General features: G+C 34.8%; 2 protein-coding genes across 2 annotated transcripts; one reads left to right on the forward strand and one right to left on the reverse strand.

The window, feature by feature from the left end:
- Positions 1-28: 28 nt before the first annotated feature.
- Positions 29-4,874, reverse strand: LOC138325520 (F-box only protein 4-like). The gene is made up of 6 exons (XM_069271242.1): positions 4,501-4,874; positions 3,858-4,069; positions 3,387-3,610; positions 2,605-2,847; positions 1,829-1,992; positions 29-1,545 (listed from the first exon to the last, which is right to left on the reverse strand). The coding sequence occupies exons 1-6, from the start codon at positions 4,834-4,836 to the stop codon at positions 1,465-1,467; spliced, it is 1,260 nt and encodes a 419-aa protein (XP_069127343.1). The 5' UTR covers positions 4,837-4,874; the 3' UTR covers positions 29-1,464.
- Positions 4,875-4,976: 102 nt separating this feature from the next.
- Positions 4,977-9,132, forward strand: LOC138325521 (large ribosomal subunit protein eL37A-like). The gene is made up of 4 exons (XM_069271243.1): positions 4,977-5,096; positions 5,947-6,082; positions 7,873-7,957; positions 9,005-9,132. Exons 1-4 carry the CDS (start codon positions 5,094-5,096, stop codon positions 9,084-9,086), a joined length of 306 nt encoding a protein of 101 aa, XP_069127344.1. The 5' UTR covers positions 4,977-5,093; the 3' UTR covers positions 9,087-9,132.
- The last annotated feature ends 4,939 nt before the right edge of the window (positions 9,133-14,071 follow it).

Raw genomic sequence — 14,071 nt, forward strand, 5'->3', positions numbered from 1 at the left:
GTTGAATATAGAAACACAAAAACTGAAGTCGAGTAACGTTCAAAATTTAATGTTTCCATTGGTGTAAAAAATAGATAATATATAAATATATAAATTACAATTAACAATTAATATCACTTGTATATCACTTGCATTCTTACATCATTTTTATCATCAGGTAAAATATCTCGCATAAATATATTGGTACAATGTATTACACTGTAATGGCATTACTTAACACCCTTATATAATTGAATTCTCAACCCCAATGGACTGATTCTTTACAATATACATTATGATATATAAGAGTTAGTTTTCTTCGTTTCATTCCGTCAGTGCAATCTTGATTGGATCACATCATTTTCTATGAAATTAGCCAATGTGTGCAGAAGTGGGTAAGGTGTTCATATTGTCTGTCAGTACTGACGGAGTGAAACAAAAGGAAGCTACTCTTATAGATCAGAATACATAATAATATATAGTACTAGGAGTGCATGTAGTGAAAAAGTTTGAGCTATACATTATCCATAAACACAAATAACTTTACTCTAGTATTTTGTTTAAACATAAAATTCTGATTGTAATTTGATGAAAGAAGAATGTTTCATTATGGCTTGTAAACAACAATTTCAAACTAAAATAAAAAAAGGATACAAACTATTATGTGCGATCTTCAAAAACAACATTAACAAACATGAACATGCAAACCTGATTCACACAATCTATCATACTATATTTACTACTTTCAATTGGTGGGTACAACTTATTTTAGCACTTGAGTATTCACAATTTGAACTTCAATTCTCATTTCAGTTTAATTTATTTTTTTCTTGTGAATTCTTAATATGTACTGGTGCATTGATAATATTGTTTAATACAATCTACTGAGAAACACTTTTGTCTGAATAAACATGAAATATCCAAGAATGTTTTATATATACTATATATATATAAATAATAAGAATAATCGTGCTTCAAATTATAATCAAAATAAAAAGTTACAACCAGAAACTTAATGCTTGAATGTATAATATACACGAGAGGTATGTAACAATATACCCGTGTACATACATTATGAATGGCACTAACATTATTGTTGAATCTATTCTGCCACTACCTGGTGTATGTATTTAAAGCTTACATCAAGAATGATAATCATCTCATTTAAACAACTTAGAGTCTTTATGAAATTTGTTTTAAGCTTGCTACTCCAAGTTGAGTATCTGTTCTGCATTCCAAGATAGACAAATGGAAGTAATCTTCTTTCTGATCCAGGTTTTGACACATATTTATTTGTGCAATAAGCAACAGATATATTTGCTCCTTTGATGTTATCCTGGATATGATTTCTCGTCACAGGAGACTGGTCTATACACCTTCAGGTCCAAGTGTGATATCTCCAATGAGGAATGACTTGCAGCCTTTGGCTGGACTAGATTGTCACTAATGGGGGTGACATGTTCTTAATTGTTGCACAACAAATTTTCATCGTCTATGCGACTGTTCAACCACCCACCGAATTCCTTCTAAAACCTCTGTCAGATTTTCAGCCTCACAGTTCCGAACCTGAAATGTATCAAAGATAAGAATTATACCAACAGTTAGTTCAATTTAATTAAATTCAAAGATAACCAGAGGAATTAAATAAATGGGAAATTTATGAATAGAAGTTTAAGAATGAAAAGGTCGAAGAGGTCACCACTAAATGTCATTGTAAGGTTAGCCCTACACATCTTATACTGATTGGTAATAACACCTTGCTTGACTGTTAAAACTACTACAGAAGTCAGTATCACATTTATCAAATATTATTTACAACTAATATGAATGATTATATTGACTTCCTTACCTGCCATGGTCTGTTCATGTTGGACATAGCCAGCTTCTCCACTATCTTGATACATGGAATACGAGGGGCAGTCGAGTTTCTAACACAGGACAATACTAGAACAGGCACATGTGTAGCTGACCAGCGCTCGTTCACCATGGTATAGAATTCCTGATCACTTTCACCTGCAACACAAACATGTCTTCATAAAATACCTGGTATTGATATCATATTTAGACTTGTCAGTTACCTAAGTATATTTGTACATGTAATGTATAATCGCATATATGGTTAAAAATTTAAGGATTAACTTGAATAGATTTTTTATGTTATGGAGATATAACACAAAAATCTGAGTGTACTCTAAATAAACCGCGAAGTGGTTTATGATGAGAGTACACTCAGATTTTTGTGTTATATCTCCATAGCATAAAAAAAATATTCATTGTAATCCTTATAATTCAATTTACTAAAAATAATCTCTTCAATACTCAAAATTCACTTTGGGACTCTTTTGTCTATGAAATCATTACGCCGTCATCTCAGCCAATCAAAAGCAACGTCACAAACAGTGGCGTAATTTTTTCCTTTATGGACTGATAAAGTAATTTTTTAAGCCAATGAAAATGCTCGTAACAAGCAAAATTGAATTATAATTTTGTCTTCATGGTGCGAATCTCTGGGTAATTTAATTTGTATGTGACTTTGAAAAATAATAAATTATAACAGAACATGGTTTCTGATATTCTTTGCAGTAATTAAAAATCCTTTCTGTAGTTTGTATTAAGGTCTCTTACCTGTGGCTGTTGAAGTGGCATCTATAACATAGATAAAGGCATCTACAGTACGACAGAAATCTTTGACGGCGGGCTTGAGCTCCACTCCAACCTCTCCGTCCTGTACCAACACCTGTAACAGATTATTGCCGTTGATACGGTCCCATCCCGGCTGTTGTCTGATGGATTTAGAAGCGGAATAGAGGACTGACAGCTGAAAGTTTGAACAGTCAGCCATCTTCAGGAGCCAGCCAGAGCCAACACCTGTATAACAGACACAGAAGAATTAGAGCAATGAATGACATGACTATATCTTCCTTTTACCCTTATTCTGCATATTACAGAGTTATCTCCACCTGGGGTAGGAATCTATTGTAGTATCATTATTTTGAACGTGATCTAGTTTTCTCTTTAAAATATTATCTTTGTTTCACACGATGTTCCTTCAGTATGTTACACGCAAGGGCAGATATTCTCATTCTGTAATATTCAAATACTGGGATATTCTATAAGTACATGTATTACAATTTACAACTATGTATACTAAAGTAATTGTAGTTGAGAAATTAAGAAATATTTAATAATGCTTTACCTTTATTATGTAAGAGTTAAATGCAATGAAATATTTAATTGAAATATGTTTAACTTAAAATATCGAAAAAGAAAAACGATAAATGTACAATTAATCCAAAATTATGATGATTATACAATTTATCTCATTTACTCTGTTTGTGGGAGAGGGGTGATATTGTGTTGTATCTTTTACTAAAAACAAAAATAATAAAAATCTCAACAGTATTTACCATCAAATTGTCCTGGTACCATCCCTACTTGTTCCAATAATGTCCTAGATGTCAGCATTTGTCTGACTAAACTACTGGTGTTTTCAGATTCTAGGCCTGGACCAAACATGGCAATCTTTGGCACTTTCTTTGGAAGGAAATATCGCAGCATATTGGATATGCTGGTCAGCACTGAGTTCCTCTCATGCATAATCTTGTTGACTTCGGGAGAACATCTCAGAAAACTGAAAAAAAATAATGAAAATAGTGAAGAGAAGGCATAAAATAGAATCAACAGAATGTTTAACCACTAAAACCTGATTTTGTTTAGATAAAAGATATCTAAAATACCATCAATTTTATGTAGAATTCAAATACCTGTAATAATTAATTCATTATTAACTTAATCAAATTATGATAATAATGGTAGTAATATACTTTTATACCTATTTTTTCTTGAAACATTTAAGAAAATAAAATCATAAACCTTACATTTCTTTGTTAGTCCATTCCGACTGCACTTCCTTATACATGGCTGGATTGGTGAGATGAGATATGATATTCCATGACTGGATGTTGCGTGTCAGTTTTTCCTGCCACAAAAAGTTATCCTGGCTCACATCATACCAGTCCCTGCACACTCCACTAACTCGACACAGGTCATGTATACCAAGGTACGAAAATATATGAAGCTTCGCATTCAACTGCAAAATAAGAAATTCCATTCCCTATTAATATGTTCCAAAGAAATTTTTATCTTCATTGTAAGAAAATGAATGATTGGTATAATATATGTGTTTGCATGGATCATTATTTAAACATGAAAAAATCACCACTTTAACAAGAGCAATCTGATAATCTATAAATTAATATCTTTAAAATAGAAATCATACACTAAAATATCCTGTGAAAGTTTTAAAAAGATTTATAATGTCATTATGAAAATAGACTGGATAATTAACAATATCAACAAATTGTGATATCAATGTGACATAAGGAAATAACTTGAGTTGCTACTTTTTATTGTAAGAATATAAGACTCTATAAATATAATTAATTAAAAAGCATTAATTATCAATTCTCTATGTGTTTGTGTTTTATTATGTATTAAATACATATGTATACATGTACAAACCGGTAACTTATGAAATATGGAAGCGTCCTGGTCCACATTCTTCTGGTCATTTATCAAGCTCCTTTGCTTCATCTCTTGCTTGATAAGATACTGCTGCAGCCCTCCAGATACGAAAGTCTCTGGTTGTTCACCCATTTGTTTCTTATACTTCTTCACTAATGTTTTAAGTGTGTAAAGAAGCCCTTCGTCCAACAAATGTTCACTTTTAAATGATGGTGGTAAATCCGACCTTTGGTCGACGTTAAACTCGATACTTTCCGGCTGTTTTGTGTAAATACTTGGTTCACAAACAAATGTTGTGGAGCAAATATCGTGAGGAATCTCAATTTCAATCATTTTCGGACCAGCGGATGAATGAACTTTCGCAAGAAAACAGTTTACTGACAGTATCGTCGTTGAATAAAGTGGGATATGGAAAATACATTGTCGTAACTACATATATATGCCTAGTGTCGTCTACGTAATGACAGCTATGTGTCAGCTCCAACGTGGCCAAAACAAGTTGTTAGTTTACTAAGGATGTGACGTCACGAGCTGCCGGGTTCACGGATCCGGAAAACGGAAATGACCTTTCGCCATCTTGCTGGATAAACATGGTGAGCGATGAGAAATACGCCACTTTCAATCGGGCATTATCGCCTTCGCAAATAAATTTAACAGAACAAATATATACTCACTGCAATAGCAGGACCCCAGATTATTATTATGTGTCATTATTTTCTTAATATGTATTACAGTTACTGTATACGACACCCTGTTTTGAAGATGATAGAATGCTGTTAACCGATAAATCGGGATACACCTGAAAATAAATTGAGAGTGAATATCCAATGAAGAAAGCTGTGTACTCTTTTGTATTCTAACAGAATTTTGACAAAATTGGTCTCAAGAACGATATCGCATTATGAGTTATTTTTCTCTATTATATTTTCAAAATACTAATCATGTTCACTGACAACTGTCAGTCGTCTACATTGTAACTTCTGTTTGTTATTTCGGATAATGTGATTTCCAATTAGTGTGTTGATTTGTTATTTGATGAAAATAAGTGCTTTTAGACTCCAGTCTACCCTTTCCGATATGTTCACTGAACTTACGGATAACCAATGCAAAAACTGTCGTGACGACAATATATAGGAACCACACGTTTTTTAATATCAAACAATTCTTGCAAGGAGATTTATTAATAAGAATATAATATAAACATATTAATCACCTATATATTATATGTGCTTTGAACGTTTTAGAATATGATGAATCCTGCATCAAACTTCTGTGGTAAATTAATGTTTTTTTTTATTTAAATGTAAAATGAATCTTTTGATTAAATATTAAAATACGCAAATAGAAGTGTTCATGAACAGTAAATCGATAGATATGTTAATGGTTGAATTTCAATGTTTTAAATCAAAATTCTACATATAATGCTTATTTGTTTTTTTACAGACCAAGGGAACATCCAGCTTTGGTAAGCGGCACAACAAGACCCACACCCACTGCAGGAGGTGTGGGCGCCGCTCATTCCATATCCAGAAAAAAACATGTGCTTCATGTGGATATCCTAGTCCAAAGAAGAGGTCATGTAAGTGAAAATACATATTGCCATCTGTGTGTGAAGTGTTTATGATTATGTCAAGGTGGATAATTTCACAGGATAGAGAATATGATCCTAGAATTAAAACACTTTTTAAGACTTATCTCTATTGTGATTGCTCTTCGAGACTCATTTTAGATCTGGATGTATGCTAGATATCTCTCATTGGAATCTCTACTCGAGCCTACTAAACTATATTCTGGAAAATCAAGTCGTGTTGACCATACCTCTTATAAGGGGTATTACAGAAATTATCCGACTGCACTGGTTCTCATACTGACACACACCACTAGTGGAGATATTTTTCTCTCTAAATACATACATTATTTAGTGACATTTATTAAAGACCACAGGAGTTTGACGCTCTGTCAATAATATATAGTATACATATATAGAAAATACCCCTATATTCTAAATAAAAACCCCAGGAATGAATTGCATAGCTGGCCAAAATTTTCACCACCTTTGGTAAAAGTTCTGTAGAGTTTGTTCTGGGCAATGTCTGCATGTGTCGCCGTGCCGACAATACAATCAGATGTTATTCTTCACATATATCAACACTAACCTGTTCACAACCCCATCACGATAAGTTTAATCCCAAGTCATTTTGAAAGTTTTCGATTTTCACGGCTACTTTGTTTTGTTCCCGAATCATGCACTTTTAGATTTATTTTGTTTGTTTTTAATAAAACCATGCACTGAATTAGATTTATCAATATAAAACCATGACAGGAATCAATGGAAATCGGTGTAAACACTTACAATGTCAGAAGGCCGTCTTGCACAATGCACACGGCACTTGCACACATCACACTCACTGGAACGTTAGCATAGAAGCCAAGTGAAACATAAGCATTTTTATTGAAGACCCAGTTTCCGATTAACAACACTTGGCATAACACTTTTAATTTCATTACAAAAACTGCATTTCTGAAAGCATATATACTTCACGATATAGGTGAAGACTTTGAGGAGTACTTTTGCCATATGAAATGTATATGGCGGATTTTGGATAGCTAAAATGCCTGTTCTAGCACTAATTACATGTACCTTATTCAAGTTAACATTTATTTGGAACGCACTGTAGTGGTCACACAACAGGGACATTCAAACAGGCTGCTCAAAGTAGCGATCAAATAAGACATTTGCAAACAGTGATTTTTTAGGTATATTTGGGGCCGAATATAGGTGGCTGGCCCCTTTCACCTAGAGAAATTTTGCTGTATTTTCCCAAATGAAGAAAAAGTCTCTGAAATACATTGCAAAGTTTTCCCAATTGAAAAGGTATAGGCCCCTGAAATTATTGAGTAAGAAAATGATTGATAAATGTCCGAACATAGAGTCTTGAGGAGGAATCCCAGGGATTAGCTGTAAGACTGATAAATGTCCGAACATAGAGTCTTGAGGAGGAATCCCAGGGATTAGCTGTAAGACATGCATGCCCTCACTCACTAGTGTTTTCCTGAATATCAATAATATTTCAATAGGTAGAAACTAAAACTGTTACATAGGAGATAGTCACCCCTACCTGCAGTTGAAATTCCATTCTTTTTTTTATTTCATTCTGATTTGAGATTTTGTATGTAAACACTACCATACGTATATTTTCATTGAATATTTATGAAACTTGCTTTGAGAAGCCTAAGAGAGAAAGATGATTTGATTTAAATAAGAAAATCAAAAATAGTGGTTGTGTGTAAAATATCATGTGAGAAGTGCTCTAGGTAGTGAATTATTGAGCTAAGTGATTAAAAACTTGTTCATTTTTGTACCCACAGACAACTGGAGTGAGAAATCAAAGAGGAGGAGGACAACAGGCACTGGCCGTATGAGGCATCTCAAGGATGTCTTCAGGAGATTCAGGTATGTTATTACAATATTTATGACATTTAGGAGTGATAATTAATATTCAACAGGTGCTATAGATAATGAGTCTACAAACATAATTTACACTCTAAAAACTGAACACAACTTTCATGTAAGTAATGTTGCCTTCTGCCTCGAAATGACATTATAGTGACATTTAGCAATATGAGTACAACCTTAATCATTGATGTGTGCTTCTACTGACGGGGAGACTATGAAAAAGCATCAAATTAAGAGACAGTTCTTTTATCATAAAAGGTATCATCAATTAGTCTTACAAACTTATGTAAAACATGTCTATGGCAATGGCATGTTTCTTGTCTTTTCCATATCTTGAACTTTCAATTGACAGCATTGAACGGCGAATGTTTACATTAAATATCAAAGCAGCTGAATTACATTGCCTATTAAACTTTCATTTGAGGGAGTATATTGCTACTTGTATTGCTGGAGCATGGTATTAAGAAGTTATTACATGTTTGAGCATCATATGTTCTGATCCATTGTATAAAATATTTGTATAGAATAGAGGTTTGATATCCTGCATATTATGAAGGATGGCATGAATCATCTAATGAGCATAATATTGACTGAAGATAAGGTACTTGTATCGTTGGGATTAGAAAAGGTCAATTTGTTACAGTTTTGACATATATCGGCCTTTATGCGACTATTTAGACCTTTAAAGCATAAGGTTTAAAATAATGTATTTGACCCATTAATTATGAGCATCCAGGGTGGTTAAAAATTGAAAAATGAGGGGACGCTCTCAGGATCTAACTGCAAAGAAATAAAATAGAGATCTTCATGGTTTCTCTGTTTTCATAGTTTCAGTCTGTATTGAAGTCAATGTGAGTGAAATTGAGGCCTCAAAAAAGGGGGAGGGCGCTTATAGCGACAGGTGGTGCTTTCTGAGTTGAAATATGTATTATCAAACATGATGGATTTACATATGGATGTTAATCATGACATCTGATGACAATGATCTATCACTCAAGAATGCTCTCTTTCCATTAAACACAAGTTATCCTTTCTCTGTTGTAGGAACGGCTTCCGTGAGGGTACAGTCGCCAAGTCCAAGAAGAAGACAGCAGCCGCTCCATCATCTGCCGTTGCCACGAAATAGATTTAAATAAGTCTGCTGTAAATAAAAAAAAAAAAGAAAAGAAAAATATTTTTTGTTTTGTCATCTTTTATTGGCTAACATTAGGCCTGTTGTATGCAGGGGTTAATTATTGGGCCTCTTGTTCTTCAAGGATCACAAGGAGTTCAGATATTGGGCAAATAGCATACCACTATTAAATTCCGAGCTCCGCAAAAGCATGTACATGCCTTTAAAAATGGGACATCATTTGTAGCTAGACTCAATTTTGCTGTTTTGGAAAAATAAATACACTGTACATTGCATTGGTGTGGGCCTTGATATTCACCACTGTAATTCTCTTTACAATACTGTATGTTCATGAAGCACAGATGTTCGAAAGGAATTCTGGAATGATTTATGCTTGAGATTGAGAACAGTTATGAAAACTGATACACATGCTGTTACTATCTTGCATTGGTCCAAAGGGGACCAAGGTGAGCTTGTGCAATGCTGTGGCATCTGTTGTCCATCAACACTTGATGACCACTGGCTGGAATTGAACATAATTTCATTCAATGAATTCTCAATAACCAAAAGTCCCAAGGTACTGCATCCTTGATAGTCCAGGGGTTACGATCACTAACGATCGCTACACCCCTGGACTAAATCATAGTAAAACTGGAGGTAACGGAGCAAAACATGCAAATTTAGTTATTTAATGTACATCAAAAGAGCCGTGTAAGGGTACACTGGTTGACTGTGGCTTTGAAATTGGGCGTGGCTCCGTCTTTGGTCTTCAAAGGAAATCTATGCAGGCCTGTGATTCGTTCAGATTTTTTCTTCTGAGCTGCCTTCAGTTTTACTATGAGATAATTCAGGGGTGTAGTGATCGTAAGTGATCCAAACCCCCGGAGCATCGAGAATGAAGGTACTGATATTTGGCCTGTAGCATGCCGGGATGAATGGCTATCGAGTTTGTTCAATTGAATGACATTGACCTTCTTTCCAGTTAACAGGACAAAAAAGACTAAATCTTAACAACTTGCAATAATAAGAGACCTAGAGACATGATATTGGGGTCTGTGACATGCTGGGATGAAGGGCTACCAAATTTGTTCACATAAATGACCTTGACCGCGATTCATGGTGAAAGGGTGGTTGGTTCAAATATGCTTGGCATCTTGTGAATACCAAGAGGCCTTGACCGACATTCAAGGTTACATGGGTCAAAAAGGCTAAAGTCCCATAAAAACAACTTGTGGATAACTTCAATCTGATTGAAATACAGATACTTATAACCACTCCGTTCAATATAGAATCTGACAATATCCCATAAGGGGTCACGTCCAGATTACCTTTATACCACGTGTGCATCAGAGCAAATGCAGGTTTAACACCTAACATCATTTGAAAACGTCTTTTCGCATCAGTATATATATACAATTAGCTTTGTTGTGCACTTCGGGCGAGATGGTTACGTACACGAAAATATATCGGACAGCCTTTTCAAACTATTTCGTCCCCAGTCAAGATTCTGGCAGTGGCACTTTGATTGGCCATTTCAAAAGGTCATCTTGACGTGACCCCTAATGGGGTGTTCTCAGATCCTCATATCAAACGTAGTGATAATAAGGATCTGTATTTTAATCAGATTGGGATAACTTGAGAGGCCTAGAGACCCGATATTGGACCTGACCTGTGGCATGGAGTGAAATATGATTAAATCAAACAACTTCTTGTGTATCGCTTAAAGGATTAGAGACCTGATACTGGACTTCTAGCATACTGGCATGCAGAGATACCATGTTTAATAAAATGAATGACCTTGACCTTCATTCAAGGTCTAATTCATTAAATATGTCAGAAATTGAACTTCAATTAAAAGAGTTCTTTGTGTTGGCAGTTGCCTTGATTGTTTGCTACAAATATAATCTTTGATGTGTTGTATTGCGCCAATAGTCAGATGAACGTCAAGACCGATGGTCCTCTAGTCATAAAAACAACTTCTCTGAAACTAAGCAGTAAGGAGTAGCACTCATAATGCAATGGTAGTATCCTTGTGGAATGGGGATTCAAAATTGTACAAATGGTGGGGCTGAGGGGTGTGGCCAAAATGGTAAATCTTAGAAACAACCCATTGATTACATTAATCATTGAAAGTAAATTCAAAATTGAACAAATTATGTGGTTAATTTTTGCTATTTCTAATTGTAAGTTTTTTTTAATGATCCTTGCTAAAGAGTTAAGCGATACTGGGCTTCTTGTTTTGATTGTGTTACACAGAAAGCTTGTTATTGTGAGATGAAGTAGAGAAAAGATGGTTTTTCATTGAACAGTGATGCAATTTACCTTTCACATAGAGAATACATGTACTGTATTGTAATACGACAAAATTTATTTGAGTTGCCTCCCCTACTTCAGAGATTCTTTGATATATCACACAATTGATATTATATTAAAATCGTTTTTATACGAGAACACTTAAAATGATTGAATGAAAGGTTTTTCACAAAGTACTGAAAGCATTTCCCTCAAACTTCGTATAACTTATTTCTTTGAAATGACTGTATGGAGGTTTCTTTTCCCAATTATTTTCAGATGTAGGTAAAAAAGAAAGTAGTTTCATAAATAGTAAAAATAACATATGTCAATATATACCGATGGTTTAAGATTAGGTTACAACACTAAACAAATGCAAGTTTTCCTGCAAAATATATGTTTAGAGTATTTAAGATTCATTTCGTTGTTTAGCCGTCAACGCGCGGTAATTAGGACGGCGGGAAACATAAAACGACCCACGTTATGAAAAACACGATCAGGAAAGGCCCGGTGATCTGAAAACCTCTATTTAAATACTTGAGGAAAATATCAATATTACAAAGTTTATACACGTACTTGACGATGATGTAACTGTCTCAAACCTAAGGACGTATGTCCTCGTCCATTGTGTATTTAACAAAAGTGTGTTCTGACTGACCACAAGGTATACCCAGCAGACCTATAACCGGTGTAGTATGTTTGTAGTACCAACACCGGCCATGTCTTGGGAACGGTAAAACGTCGTGTCAATATTGGCCTCCTGGATAAATAGGAGATCATATGGAAGCCGTCGGGGAGAGAGTAACGATATACATGTACTTGGATATACATGTCTCCTTCGTAAATAGCTCATTCATGTTGCGATTTAATTAGATCCTCGAAAGTTGTGACCAACGACGCTGCTAGATTTCATATACTCAATTTTGATGAGAAAAACGCTAAACCAATTGTGAACACCTTGTTCTTGTTTCTGCATGTGTGGGTTTCAAAATCTCAACCGAGTGTCGCGAAAATTATATTTTTTAATCTACAATGGATTTGTGTTGAAAAAATAAACGACACCATTTGCCCCTTGTGTATTTAAGCTAAATGAATATATATATATATACAAAGCATGCAATTGTCCTCGTACTCAATCTTTAATATTAGAACTTGCAAAATACACGAACTCGTTGAGAAGTTTAGCTTGTTCTGTGGGCGATCGTAATTGACCAAACTATATACTTATTTACAACAAGGTTTGCTTTTGAATAGGTCAGACTGACTTATAAAAGGAAGAGGAAAGTTGAAGTAACCATCTTGTTCTTGTTACTGCCTATGTGGATTTCGAACTTTCAACCGACTGTCGCGAAAATTATATAATTCATTAATCATCGACAATCTGTATGGGTACAATGGAACTGTGCTGAAGAAATAAACGTCACCTTTTGTCCCTTGTGCCTATCTAAGCTGTAGAACATAACATCTACAAAGCATGTAATTGTTCTCGTACTCAAAGCTTTAATTTTAGAACTTTTAATATACGTGAACTCGTTGAAAACTTTAGCTTGTTCTGTGGGCGATCGTAATTGACTAAACAATATATCAAATATTGACAGATCTCCAACTGAATGGAAAATCATTAAACACATGCGTGTTAAAAGTTGAGCCAATGTCTGATTCCGGAGACGCAATCTTTGGTAGACTGCCGTTTGGGAATATTTTATGATTTGATCAAATACTGAAAACTTATACAGTTTACTTTTTGTCGTAACCCATTGAAAAATTGTATTATTAGAACCGGAGCGGTTTCCTTTTTCCGGGGACTTCGGGTTTATTTGATCCCGTACATGTATGTACTATTTGTTGTTTGAATCGAAGTACTGGAATATACTTTTAGCGATTTTTTCCAAAGTACTAGTTTAATCTATAAGTTACACAACGTTCGACCAGTCGTTTCATGTTTTTATCTTATGCATATAGATGAAAGAAAACAGGCAGGGTGTCATGATGAAGTTACTAAATTGTATTTCAATACAAAGGATTATAGAATGTTTTGCATCCGCATTGACCGTCCGACATTCAACTCCTCGTCCTTCATCTCTGGGTACCGAGTTTTTGAGACAGTTGATATAGGTACTAACCGTAGATCGATGATTTTTCTCTAGGTGAATCTTGCGGCTAGGACGTAAGAATTGTACCTGCTATCTAAACATGGCATGGTTGTAATGGACGACTAAATTTATGGTATTATGTTTTTTTTCGTTCCCCAAGCTGACGTTTATACCTTCCTAACATCTACATTGACACCGAGGAGGACAGAAGTTGGTTGTAGTTCCGAGTTCCGTTAAAAGTTAAACGGAACTAGGAACCAGACCCGAGTTCCATTTAGTGAAACGGAACTAGGAACTATAGCAACCAACTTAATCCTTCCGACACCGCCTGAGCGTTTTGCCCCTGTGATGAGGAAGGATCTGAGTTCTTTTCTATGGTCGAACAAAATAACGAGGTTACAGTTTACTAACCCGATTCATGACTTTACACGTCGATTCCAAGATGAACACGATTCATCATTTCTAACCTAGACTTGTAAATGCGTCAAAACGTCACTTTTGTGTAACCTAATATTTCCCATTAAAACGTTCCATGGTACAGGTATAAAATGATTAGTTAAAATGTTTAAATATATACCCATGTCCTGTTGCAGCATTGAATGTGCAATTTTATGG

The sequence above is a fragment of the Argopecten irradians genome, chromosome 6, assembly GCF_041381155.1.
Source record: "Argopecten irradians isolate NY chromosome 6, Ai_NY, whole genome shotgun sequence".
NCBI lineage: Eukaryota > Metazoa > Mollusca > Bivalvia > Pectinida > Pectinidae > Argopecten > Argopecten irradians.

Excerpts from the sequence above, each read along its gene's own strand:
- LOC138325520 (XM_069271242.1), bottom strand. The coding sequence starts at position 4,836 with ATGATTGAAATTGAGATTCCTCACGATATTTGCTCCACAACATTTGTT. Across the intron at positions 2,848-3,386 it reads GGTACCAGGACAATTTGATG|GTGTTGGCTCTGGCTGGCTC; the intron begins GTAAATACTGTT and ends TCTGTTATACAG. Across the intron at positions 1,993-2,604 it reads TGCCACTTCAACAGCCACAG|GTGAAAGTGATCAGGAATTC; the intron begins GTAAGAGACCTT and ends TTTGTGTTGCAG.
- LOC138325521 (XM_069271243.1), top strand. Across the intron at positions 6,083-7,872 it reads TAGTCCAAAGAAGAGGTCAT|ACAACTGGAGTGAGAAATCA; the intron begins GTAAGTGAAAAT and ends TTGTACCCACAG. Across the intron at positions 7,958-9,004 it reads GATGTCTTCAGGAGATTCAG|GAACGGCTTCCGTGAGGGTA; the intron begins GTATGTTATTAC and ends TCTCTGTTGTAG.